This window comes from Talpa occidentalis, unplaced genomic scaffold (assembly GCF_014898055.3).
Source record: "Talpa occidentalis isolate TD23 unplaced genomic scaffold, MPIMG_talOcc4v2.1 talOcc4.2, whole genome shotgun sequence".
In the NCBI taxonomy this organism is placed as follows: domain Eukaryota; kingdom Metazoa; phylum Chordata; class Mammalia; order Eulipotyphla; family Talpidae; genus Talpa; species Talpa occidentalis.
The window spans coordinates 84,292,466-84,306,078 of record NW_023602073.1 but is presented as its reverse complement, the minus strand read 5'-3'; the positions used below and the strand labels follow the sequence as shown (position 1 = coordinate 84,306,078).

The 13,613-nt window shown below is 33.1% G+C and overlaps 1 protein-coding gene across 22 annotated transcripts in view; it reads right to left on the bottom strand.

Annotated features, from left to right (window-relative positions):
- The window catches only part of RIMS1 (regulating synaptic membrane exocytosis 1), a 461,872-nt gene that overhangs the window by 121,066 nt on the left and 327,193 nt on the right, over positions 1-13,613 (bottom strand). For 16 of the 22 annotated variants that reach the window (XM_054698921.1, XM_054698922.1, XM_054698926.1 and 13 more), the window contains one exon: positions 657-728. The exons of 2 other annotated variants lie outside the window; for them this stretch is intronic. In XM_054698921.1, coding sequence (XP_054554896.1) covers positions 657-728 — 72 coding nt within the window. Of the gene's footprint in view, positions 1-656; positions 729-9,968; positions 10,053-13,613 lie in introns of all 22 variants that reach the window. 4 more of the 22 variants (XM_054698919.1, XM_054698915.1, XM_054698923.1 and 1 more) reach the window with 1 other exon arrangement.

The following is a 13,613-nucleotide window of genomic DNA, read 5'->3' as shown; positions in this document are numbered from 1 at the left end:
TCACTATACCTGGTACACAGCTCCATGAAAACTATGGCACTTAGATGTACTTATTCATTTAAATCTGTCACCCTATATGATCTCAAGAATTTCTGGATGGATGGATATATGTTTATTGGATTTTAGGACTTTTTTATAACTATGGAAAAAAATGTATCTTACTCCTAAAAATACAAAAGTTCAGTAACTCCTTAAAATTCCTACACTAATTCAGCAAATAAATTTGATTTCATTATAGAAGTAGAACCTTAGATCACCCACTTGTAGAAAGGAGATTCTTAGAGAAAGATGACATCATTCAGATTAATAACAGATATTCAAAGTATTTGCATATTTCAGATACTGTATTCATTGGTAATATTAAAACAATCTCAGAAGCAAAATATTAATGTCTTAATATGCCTATAGGAATCAGTGTAGACAATCCATTTAGAGAAATGCATGCAATTTTCTTAAAGCCCTAAGATTTATGGCTGCCTTCAAATTACCCTTCTTTTGTTTTTTGTATGCTTCCCATACAGGAGATTCATTTACACGAATGTCTTTAAACATTGCATTTGTGTTTTGAAAACTGATCATATAAAGTAAGAGTACAGGAACCCCTGAACTATATTCATAAAACAGAAGATGGCTGCACAGCACAACACCAAGCCTACCTTTCTGCATCAGAGGCAGTGCCTTTCCTAGTCTGTTTTTGGATGCTAGATCTTTCAGACTTTCTGGAGTGCCTGTGGAATGAAATGTTAAAGAAATACAAAATATATGATGAATAAAGCTACAGTATTATCATACAATGATCAAAGCAAGGTATGAAAAATGGTAACCATATTACCTAAATGGCTTTGTCAGTTAGTATTTTCTAAAATAAAAATAAAAAAAAAAAACAAATAAAATTAAAAATCAGAACTGGCGCTGTATGGAAGACACAAGTTGCCCAACAGGAGACACATAAAGCCAACATTCCATCAGTCTAGACAGGTCACTCTAAGGTAATGATCTACTATGAATCCATGCTGAGCAACTTTGCCTTTTCCAATGAGTAAACAAATTCAATGGGGAAATATAGGGGTGAAAAATGTGATGATAATAATGATTTAGGTGCTGAAAGACCACAAAAGGGTGAAGTGCCCTCACATTTGCAAGTTGAAACTTGGTACTACAAATACTTTTTCTTTTTTTTCCCCTCCCACTTATGAAGAGAAGAAAAATACTATAGTGAAAAATTAGACATAAGCAAAACTTTCTTAAATCAAGTATTAACATTAGTTCAAAGTTATCATAAAAATGCATTTGAAATCATGTAACTAAAGAAGACAATCACATATCACAAATCTAAAAGCTAATGAAGTTCCCAGGTTACTCTTTGTTCCAAAAGTACACTGAGTACCTGGAATCAGAAACACATTTTCCCATATAATGAATATTTGCAAAGAGAGAGCTTATCTCCTCCAAGTTAGCTTACACATGCCTATTCAACCTAAAATGTGTTTGGAATTTTATATATATATATATAACATTTATTTATATATATTTTTTGTGTAGAAGAACTGGGATGTAGGCCAAGGGTGCGGGGGGTAAGAGGACCCATCAGAGACAGAGTAGGGAACAGAACAGTCTGATTTACTGAAATACACTACTGAAAGGAGCAGTGGGAGAGACAGGAGAGGTCTGCTGCACCATATGTGGGTTAGCTCCCTGGCCGGTGATCGAACACATGCCACAGTGGTGATAACACTGAGACTTAACCCCTAGGCCACCAGAGAGGCCCTGAATTAATATATTTTTTTAAATATACAACACTGTGGTCCAGAAAAAAGCTTATTTAAAAAAGTATACAGAGAAAACAAAAGATAATGTTCATTTTTACCTCAGTAATTGTGTATTTTCATCTCAATAATTGATTCCCTACAATTTCTGCTTATACTTTGATATTCCTCCCATCCAACAAAATTAAGGAGACACATGTCTGTCACTATATACTGATGCCACAAATCCCACCTGAGAAGTCTAGTACCTGTCAAGCCCCGCAACACCAGAAACATGTCAAAGTATAAAGTCTGTTTCACAAGGTCTATACTTTTTTGGGGGCTGCCTCTCTCTTCCCATATTTTTTGTGACTACAAAGGATGGGTTCATACTATGTTGCCCCTCCAACTAAGGGTTTCTAGAGTGTGTTCTTCAGTCTTCTGTTATTCTGATATTTCACTTTTGAGGCAATGAAAAAAGGAATGAGGCAGAGATGGGAAACATCTCTCGCTTGCAATTTTCCTTAACCAGTAGTTGGAAAAAAGAGACACAATGAAGGATGACTATGCTGAGCACTGAGGGCCACAATGACTTACTTAACTTTTATGAAAATGAAAATGTCATTTTCATTTTACAGGTGAGGAAGTAAGCTCAGGGCAAGGCCACTAGGTTGCTAAGCACCAGAGTTGGAATTAGAATGCAAGTCTGTCTGGCTCCAAAATCTGTTACATATTGCCCAGCACAGAGACGAGAGGTTGATTCTGATGCATGCCTTATGCATGCACCTTTAAGAGTGAGAGAAACATAAAATCTGGTAAAGGTCTGGGGAAAGAGCAAAAAGGCTGTGTGATATTAATAGGGAGTTTATTGACTGTTGATCCTATGGTCAGGAGAGGGAATCACATGTACATAACATATGTCTGAAATTAGTGGGGGATGGTTGTTGGAAGAAGTCTGTTCCCTGAAAGGAAAGGCATACATGTAGCAGAGGCTGCCGAAGAAAGGAGGAGACAGGCAGAGCAAGAAGGTCTGTAGGCCTAGTAGATATTTGAGTTTCACATAAAATGTAGTATATCATTATGGAAAATTTATGCTTGGTTGCAAGAGTGCTCCGGAATAACAACTACCTTGGATAACAAACATTTCTTTTCTCTTCTTCAGCAGAGTAAGAACAGAATGAGAGCACACCGTTTTAGGTCAATTCATAAAACTCACTATTATTAAGGGTTTTCACTCATTCATTCATTCAACCAGTATTTTTGAGCTTGTATATATGCCAGGCACTGTTCTAGGTGCAAGGGGTTTGTTAGTGAACAAAACAGAACCACCTTTACACAATTTACATTTTATCAGTAGAAGATTAACAATAATCAACAATAATAGATAACTTAAATATGTACCTTACAGTACCTTGAAAGGCAATGAAGGCTAATACCAAAAAGTAAACCAGAGTAAGGAAGATCAGAAATATAAGGGTGAGGTGGGAGTTTTGGGATAGATACAGATTGCAATTTTAAGGAGAGTGCTCAGAACTCATTGAATTGGTAACATTTTAGCAAAGGCCTGGGTGAAGGAATTAGCTTTGTATATATTTAAAGAAAAGGTATCCCAGGCAAAAGAAACAGCAAGCACATAGGCCCTAAGGCAGGGTGTGCCTGGTAGGTTCAAGGTAAAGTAAGAAGACCAAAAAGTCAGGAGACTTAAAAGTCTTGGGATAGGGATCGAGGGCTGTATAGAATCTAGAGACCTTTTTATAAACTTTATTACCTCGCTCCAAAAAGGACTATATCCATTTATAAAAACTTGTCCTAACCTTATCAATTTCTATAAATCTTTCTAGACCTAACTGATCTCACATAAAACTAATATTTCCACACCCCCTGTAAAACTCTCAGCTCTTTTTCCTTATCTCATCTCAATGATGATGACAATAAAGATGATGATGATACTAATAAGATCCAACATTTACAAGGAACTTGCTGCATATCTCACCCAATCTTGTCAATTCAATGAGGTAGGTTCTACTCTAATTCTTAAGAATAAGGAGATTGGTGCTTAGAAAGGCTAAATAATTTCCTTTAACTCACAGTCATTACATGTTAAACACGGAAGTGAGTGTACATAATCTCAATAGCAACGAACATGTTGCATCTGTAGCACAACTGACAGTGGAATATGGCAACTAAAAGCATGGGCTGTATTGTCTAGGTTTAACCAAGCTGTGTTTCTGTCCATCTGGGTGAATTTTTTCAGATTACTTACTCTCTCTGGATCTCTTTTTGTTTCACCAGCAAAATGGCAAAAGTACTACTACTACTACTACCACCTCAAGGATTTGTTAATTGCAAATATTCAATACTATGGAGTATTTATGACAGCATTTGTACTATTTACAAATGACACAAAACAAGTATTTATTGTAGTCATAGCATTACTAAAAATAGCAAAGGTAAATCTTCTAAAAGCTTTATTATAAATAACATGCATTTTTTTTTTCTTGAATGTAATGACTAGTATTCTTCTAGAAGACTATCAAACTCGGAGTCAGCACTCTATAACTGAATGACAACTATTCATGCAGGGGTTCACACATATAACTTTTTGCTTTTAAGAATATCCTTTGTCCTCTTCATATGCCATACAGACTTACTTTCAGTGGTGATCCTTCTAAAGATTTCTATAAAGGCTATGTCTTTACAATTTTTCTGAATACTTAAAGAATCCTTAAATTGAGTTAAATTGATAAAAATTTGACTGTAATATTCAGAGCAAAGCAAGAATAGAAAAGAGAAAATTACAATCTCTTTTCTACCTCAGATCCTAAGTTATAGCTGTGAATATACTGTTTGCTTTAAACAGATATTTTCTGGAATAAAGGTTTGTGGTATGTAAAACAAGGCAGGTTAGAATGATGGTCTATATTCAGATGCTATACTATTGAAATCACTCTAAGTTCTTTTATCACTCTAAGTTTCTTGTAGTCAGAAGTTATCACTGTAACATTAAAGTTGAGCACATAGTAACTACTCAGTGAGTATTTTTTTTTTTTTTTTTTTTTATAGAGGCATGTTTTTCTTTATTTATTTGTTTGCTTGTTTGTTTGTTTTGTTTATACATGCACTGGGTACAGTCAGAAGCGCGGGAGGGTGAGAGAATTCACCAGAGCCAGAGCGGGGAGCAGAGCAGGCAGAAGGACCGAAGCACACTGCTGAGGGGAGCAGCGGGCGGCAGGAGAGGTCTGCGCGCCATGTGGGACCCTCCTCCGGCGGCCGGGGAGCAGCCGGGGATTGAACCGTCGCCGTAGAGGCCGTGGGCAGCTTCGCAACCCAGCGCTCTACCGCTGCGCCACCGGGGAGGCCCTCAGTGAGTATTTTTTGCACGGATGGTTAAACCGGTAATATTTACAGTATTATCCTGGAAATTGAGATTCTAAAAATTTGTAAGTAAAAATTTACATAAGGGCTGTAAAGTTACATAAGGGTTGTAAATTCATCTGACATAAACTTAGAAATAAAACCACATAGTTTATAGAGTTTGGAGCGAAATATAAAATAAATAAGAAATACCTTCTGGATATTGCTTTTAATAACTATCAGTCATTATTATTGGGCCAATGTATGTTTACCAAAATACAAAAAGGGAGCATATACTCAACTATTTAGAATCTTAGGGACATTAAAATTCAGCTAATCTATCTAAAACTACCAGAATTTACAGATGAGCAAACAGTCTCAGAAAATTTAAATGACTAATTTAAGGTAATATAGGCTTTAATTATTTAGTGAAGACAATACTACCATTTTCCCATGTCCTTAGGTTCTCTGCCCACTCTGCCAACCAATGACTTTGAGTTATTTGCTATTTATTGGAGGGGTTTCTAAACAGAAGTGAACAAAACAGAATTACAGTGTTTCTATGATGTCTGATTTATTTTGGGTTTCAATATGCTTTGTTTTATTAAGTTTTGTATCATTTTTATTACTGTTTATAAGGCTATTCTTTTAAAATTATATTTTTTAATTTTTATTTATGCATACAAGAACTGGGGTGCAGGCCCGAGGGGCAGGGGTGAGAAGAGTCACCAGAATGGGGAGCAGAATAGGCAGATCTACTGAAATACACTGCTGAGGGGAGCACCCTGCGAGACAGGAGATGCCTGCTGCACCGTGTGGGTTTGCTCCCTATTGCATGCCACAGTGGCTGGCAATAGCTTGATAGCACTGAGGCATTAAACCCTGTACCACCAGGGATGCCCACATAAGGATATGTTTTTGATTTAGACTTTCAAGAATCAAAAATCCAAAGTTTCTCCTTTACTTTACAATATAATAACTATGTTTTTTATAAGGTAACACTGTTTACAACATTGTATATAATTTAGTTGTAAGATTTTACTCTTACATTTTGTATGAACAGGATACAAGTGAATTCTTTAAGATTTATAAAGGTATCTTCAAATATAAGGTATAAATCCAAATAATTTATTGTTACATCAAAGCAATAGTAATAATCAGAAAAGTGGAGGTGAATTCAAATACGGTATTTTTAAGTTCCATTTTCAATTGTTCTCTCTCTTTTAAGTTTGAAGATTTATAAATACACTGATGTAAATAAAGGTAGTTATTGAATCTGTTTTCTGTGCTACTGTTGTTTCTTTCTCAATAACTAAATTAAATTAGAGCAATTCCCTGAAGATACTGGTAAACAGTTTTTTTAAGTTATACTTCTGTGAAAGTATAAAACTAACATTCATAAGATAGTTTTATTTAAGACTGTTCTATAATAAAATGAAAACACAGTACATTCTGTTTAGGGGAAAAATATAACAGAAAACTACCATAAAATATTTTCATTTAATCAGAATGAACACATATTAAAGGATATCTGTAGATATTCTGATTGACTATCTAGATGGCTACATTTGGAATATGTAAATTTCTATGACCTTGTTTCCTCACAGGCTTTGAGAAAATTAAAGTTGAATAGAATCTACCTAAACAAGAAATGTTCACATGTCGTGAAGATGGTTTCATGAACTTAAAATACGTTTATCATTTTGTATATTAATATTCATGTGTCACTATAGCTATTAAAAAGACTAAGTATATGTACATTTCATTCATGCAAATAAAGGACATTTTTAAAAGCACAGATAATAAAGGACACTATGGAACACTAAAATAAGTAATATATTGAATTTATAAATAGTTCTATATTAACTCTGCATCTACATGGCAACTGCCAAGAATTTTGGAAGTCAAAAAGTCTGTGATTTCTTCAATCCAGCAACAGTATGATTGGCTAAAGAAAGAGTCATTCATTTTGAAATAAAACATGCCACTGGAAACTCTGGGTCAAAATTTCCTATTGGCAAGTCACTGTTACTAAGTAACAAGTGAGAAGTAAGGGAAACTATACAAATTTCCTTACTTGCAGAAGAAATTAGAGTTACATTAGTAGCATGATTAAGGAGTTAATTTTAAACACAGTAAGAAACTTCATTTGTCCCATTACTTCAAAGTTCTAGCAAACAGTTTTTAGTCAAATATTTTAAGTATTTATTAAAATCACAGCAATAAACTGCATCCTTAAAAATAAGTGCATTGATGCAAAACCATGCTCAGTCAAAATGTTGGAATCAGTAATTTAAAACTAATGAAGTGTTAAAATATACCTCAAAATGTATGAAGCAAGAACATATACTTGAAAAATCATTTACCAAAATAGTTTTAGGCTAAATTAGGCAATAATAATAATAATACTGATGATGATGATGTGGATTAGCCTATTACACTTATGGATGATTGATTCACTATGAGCACTAAACTCAGAACCCTTGATGCTTCAGGTACATATTAAAATAAACTTGTACTCTAACTTGCCACTCACAAATTTTGGTCTATCTGAAGCCATAGTACATCTAAATTGTATAGATATGAGTAAACAGAGGTATGCACTCAAGCTACTTTTATATATTAAAATAATATTTACAAAGATACTTTTTTGCTGGAATAATGACATTTAAAATCTTAACATTTTTTGCAATAAAACTACAAGGAATTTTTCACTATAATTTTAAAATCAGAAATATTCCCTGGAGCTATAAATTTTATATTATTTTCCTCATCATTGTTTTAAATACTCTAAAACTTCTAGAAATATTCCTAGATATGGATCAATCTATTTTAATGCTAATTACAAATTTATTACATCACTTAAAATATGAAGAAATGGGAATGCTAAGTGCAATAAATCAGAGGAAAAAGAAAAATACTGGATGGTGTTACTAATATGTGGAATACAAGATAACTAAGAGTCAGATAAAGACAAACTTGAAAATTAACCCTTGACAGCTGACTTCAGCACCAACTGGGGCAAGAGGTGATGGAGCGATAAGAACAAAGAGGTAGGAAGCCCTATGGACCATGGTGGTGGAATATGGGTGAGTTGATGGTGGGTGCACTATGGTGTTAATTCCTGACAGGGATGCACAATTTTACCTCAATTAAAAATAAATAAAAAATGTTTAAAATTGTGGAGAAATGGTACATTAAGCATTTTGTATGTGCATGCAGGTACACCACATACAGACATTTAATGCTATGGGAAATGAGAGCAACCAGATACTTTCCAAATTACTAGACAAAAAATCTGACTGTAAAACTGAAGCTACCAGAGGGAGAGGATGGGGCTTCAGCCACAAAGAAGAGAATGGATACCAAAGGACTTATGGAGGACTATGGGTGCTTTGATGGGGGATGTGATTTGGTAACAGACATCTGAAGAGGGGTGAACCTAGAGCCCTAAATCATATCCAGTTCTGTAAACTACTGCTACCTCAACTTGACAAATGATGTAATTATAAAATAAGTAAATATGGTGGTTTTATAATGAATATATAAATACAAGTTTATCTGGGCACTGATTAAGCAAAATAGAAATAGAAATGCATACATGAGATGGAGAATAAATCAAAATTAGTTGTTGTTTAAAAACATGAATTCCATTATTTGATTTCATAAAGTTTATATGAAATTATATATATTTAAGAGTAGGTTTTAGAAAACATTAAATTTATTACTGTAGGGATCAGATAAATTATTTACAATTAACTTGCATTAAATTGAAGGAATAGCATATACCCATTTTAAAAATGAGATATTACTACATCAGTTTGTGGTCTTCCCCAACAATTATGAAAGAACGCTATTTTTGGGGGGGGAGGTGACAGTATTTAGTTCTCTTTCAAATTAAAATCCTGAAGATATTTTAACTATGTACAGAGAGAGAAAATAAATTATATCTGTCTTAACAAAGGCTAAATGCACACATACTTAAAAAGAAAAAAAAAACCTATATGTTGTCATGACTAGTTCTATGTCTAAGCTACCACATATACTTATCCACTCTTACCTACTTAATAAATATTACCAAAGTGTTTACTGATTTTGTTCTTATACCAGTAGTACCCCCAAACACCCTACAATCTTTTGTAGCCAGTTGTAAAAAGATATTCAAAGATTAGGACAATATGTAATGAACACTATAAAATAGGAAAATTGGATTATTTACAACTGAGAAAGTTAATAAGCAACGGAAAATACATGCTGTGGAACTTCTGACATATTCACATGAGGTGGATTAAAAGCACTGGTGCTATTTTTAAAAACCTACCTTGTGGACTGTTCCTAACCCTTGGCAATATTGTTTTAAAAAGACAAAATTCATTAAATCTATATTAATTAGGTATGCTATTTTAAATCAGAATTTTATAATATACCCTAAGTACTAAACTTGATTAATTTACAAACTTATGTAGAAAACAAGACAACCAAGATCAAACCAAAATAGCAAAAGAATAGGTTCTGATAGATTTTAATATATTTTAAAGCACCTGAGAATTTTATTTTACAATACACAGCATTTAATGTTTCCAGAAAGTCAAAACACTGATGCAAATGTTCAATGAAACAGAACTCTTCAAATGATTTGAAATTACTATGTTTAACTATGGCATTTTCATGCTACCCTCATTTCAGTAAACATTCTGAGGTGCTTTATTAGCGGTGGATACATACATATATTGATGGAATTACACAACATATCTGGCTCTGGACCCTAAAAGGAAGCATGTCATAAGTAACATTTCTCTTGAGTATCCTTCACTTGGTGGCCTACAAGCCTCTGGAAGCCACTTGTCTGTGAGGAGGATTGACTAGTACCTGTCATTCTCCGGAGATGCATGCTGGATTTGAATCCTGGGGCTAGGAGGTCGTCTCCTATCTAGGGAGGGGGACCATCTAGCCCTGTTTGCCCAATGAACAAGACAGGAAAAAACAGGACATTTAGTAACTCCTAAAATAAAATACATGGACAACAGCAGGACTGGAAAAGCACCCCAAAAAGGCAAAGTGTGGATTCTTTGCTCCATAATTTACTCTTCACTTTCTAAGTCTTTGAAAGATAAATTATACTATCATAAGAAAATCAAATCTATAACCTTATACAAATGAATAGAAAAAAATTTATTTGGAAAGGTGTTTGAAAACTATTAAGTGTAATTTTGTTTGTTTTTTTTTGAAATGTGGCTCTGTGTGTACATATGTATACACATATAAATACGTATATGACTTTAAAAAATATCCTTAATCTGGCTTATATTTGAATGTTTAATTTGATACTGGTGAATTTAATATAATTAATGCAGAAAGATGAAGTGAATTTAATATAATGCAGAAATACCGTTTAAGTAAAAGAAATGAAAGTGTTTTTCAATGTGAAAACAACAATATGAAGGAATAATTCATGTGAATGCTATCAGAGATGTCTTAAGTTTTCCTGGGGAAGCTACAAGACTAATAGATGAATTTTAAAATTGCATGTAAAAAACACTAATGAATATAAGTGGTAAGTAGAGAAATGCCATGATAAAATAGCATTCCCTTTAAAGAATTCTGCTAATCTTTCCTTTCAAAAGTATCTCCAAATTGGTTAAAGAGCTGCATTTTTTATTTTAGCATTTAAAACAATACTTTTTTATGATTAACAATTCAAAGTCTGAAACTTGGTTAATTCTTTTGCTAAACTATGCTGGATTATCTATTTATAGTCATTGTATATATTTTTACAATTTAACAATCACTGGATATAGTCTTATAATTATAAAGAGTGTGCATAATACACAGGCAATTGTAATAACCAATTATAAACATCCAGCTGAAAAATTAGAAGACAGTAATAAGGAACTTAATAGGCCAAATTTGGAAATTTTTATATATAAGATATGAACATTTTAAGTAGCATGATTTCTCTGAATATGGGATTTCTCATACATAACAAGGGATACCTGGTCTTTAGGGACACGTTTAGCTATAAGATTTTATTATTGTCCAAAGAAGACTAACTGTAACATTTTTTTTAAGTTTCATTTTTTTTGCCATCATAACCCAGTATATTGGATATATTACACAATCTGTACAAAAGCAGGAAGGGTCAACATGTGTTGCCCTGGTCAACATGTGACCAGGGCAGTTGAGATAGCAGGAATTCACTTCTAACAGCCCCTTGAAGTCTTGTTTAATTGGCCAGCCTTAAACAGAAAAACTTAATATAACTCAAGAAGGGCTTTGAGGAAGCTGTAAATCATGCTCATTACATGAGAGCAGCATTTGGACTGAGCAGGCAACTGTGTAGAACATACTTTCACATGTACCACATGTTCTAGAAATTAAAAAAAAAATTGTATTAATTTAAATTATATGTTTTAGATTATTTAAACAGTAGTCAATTCAACCTGAATTCTTTATGTTGTACCTTTCACTTTACTGGCTTTTGTTCTACTGATAAAATAAAAAAGTCATGCAGTTAAATGTTATAATTACAGTGTTTTCTACATTATGATATACTTAGTCATGTTAAAACTTATGGTGCTTTTTGAAAATAAACAAAAAAAAGACATAATTTGTTTTTCTGTAGAGTATTATTAACTCGATAGGATTATGAGTAACTCTGCTTCCTGAGGCAAAATTCCAGTCCTTGTTTTTAATTTAAAAATAAAAGTAAATAAAATTGCTATAACTATGAAACATGCAGCAAAAGCTATGAAGGCGAAAGATATACATTTAGAAACAAGCAAATGTAAAAGCAAACTATTACAAGACAATTTTTAAAGACATATTTAACATGATACATATATATCTGTATACTCAAAGTCCTTCTGAATATGCTGATATATACTATCAATGTAAGAAATCTGTTTCCTTTTCCCTTATGTAGTGGATAGGAGAGGAGAATCATTTATAACTAATTTCAGTTCAAAGAACAAATAAAACTTTAAACATCATACATTTGTAAATTTCAAATCAACTAATATATTTCACATGTTTTAAAGTGTGTACAACTTTATCTTTTTCTCCTATCACAGAAGAAAGCACCTAATTAGAATCTTTATCCTCCTGGTATGAGCTACATAGATCTTCAACTTCCATTTTCATCTTATAATAAGCTATGTTGGAGTTATTGAACAGAAAGTTGAACTAAATCAGCCCCTTCTTGATTTTGCCTTCCAAATAAGACTGCAAACTACATTAGTTACATATTAGTACTTTAATATCAGTAATCCAAACACATTAATTCAGGAATACCTAAATTTTGGGGACCCTTCCCTTTCACTGTGCTCAGAATAGAAGAAAAGTCAACATGGGGATTGAACTCTGCAAAAGGCAACAATAGTGTTTTTTTTTTTTTTCTGACAGCTATATCAACTATGCACAGAATAAACAATCAATATATGTTAGTCAATATTAAAGTAGATGATAAGGAGATAAGACTCTAGATTTTGAGGTAATAATACAGGTAATATATGAGAACTGTAACTAAGAAATTAACAGTGCTAAGGGGGTCCACTGATGAGATATAAAGAAGTTAGAATTGATAGGCCTTAGTAAACAATTAACTAATTTTTAGGTTATAACTCCTTATCCCTGGCACTAATACACTTTAAAACAAATATGGGCATATGTATTTAAATGAGCAATTGGTATACACACTTAACATATGCACACATCTTTCATTGGTGTGTATCTCTTGGCAGAATATAGCTACATGGCTTAATTGTCTAAGAGAGAAATTATATGTAAATGTAAATAATTAATTCAGTAAATATCACAAATAAAAATATTCATAAACTATTATATTTTAGAAATCAAAAGTGAACAAATGAAATAATTGATCATACATTATTTATATTTACTTTCGATTCCCCCATTATCTTTTTCAGCCCTTTAAAAACATTTTCCCCAATATTATTTTAAATTGAAATAGAGGATTTTACACTTTGAAACAAAGTTTATTTAATTTCACTTTAAAGTTTTCAGTAGGAACTCCTTTCCCTCAGGTCTTACACTTCCACGTGGAGGTGGGGAGGGAACTGATGCTCTTGATCTTTCTCTACCCTTTTCCTCACTCAAGGAGTGAGTGGCTTACACAAGAAGTGACTTGGTGTTAAGAATCAGGCACAAATGACTTAATCCTTTCTGGTTTACTCTTTCCAATGTTCAAGCTACTTACAAACAATAAACTTCAAAGCCAACAAACCTATTAGACAGTCATAAGATGTGAGCCTGAAAAAGGCTGTTGTGGTTCAGTGAATCTCGCTGGTTCTGAGATGAGTTATTAGCAAGCTTACAGACTAAAAGTCATGGCTTTTAACTTGTTCATTATATTTACAGTGACAATCAGGTCTCCGTCTTCCAGTTCTAGTTCCCCTGAGTCTAGCTCACATCAGAATCAAATTGAAGAGTGAAAAATAGGGCTATTTTCCAAGTCATCAAAATCTCCCAATTGGCACTTACTAAATGAAAAATAAT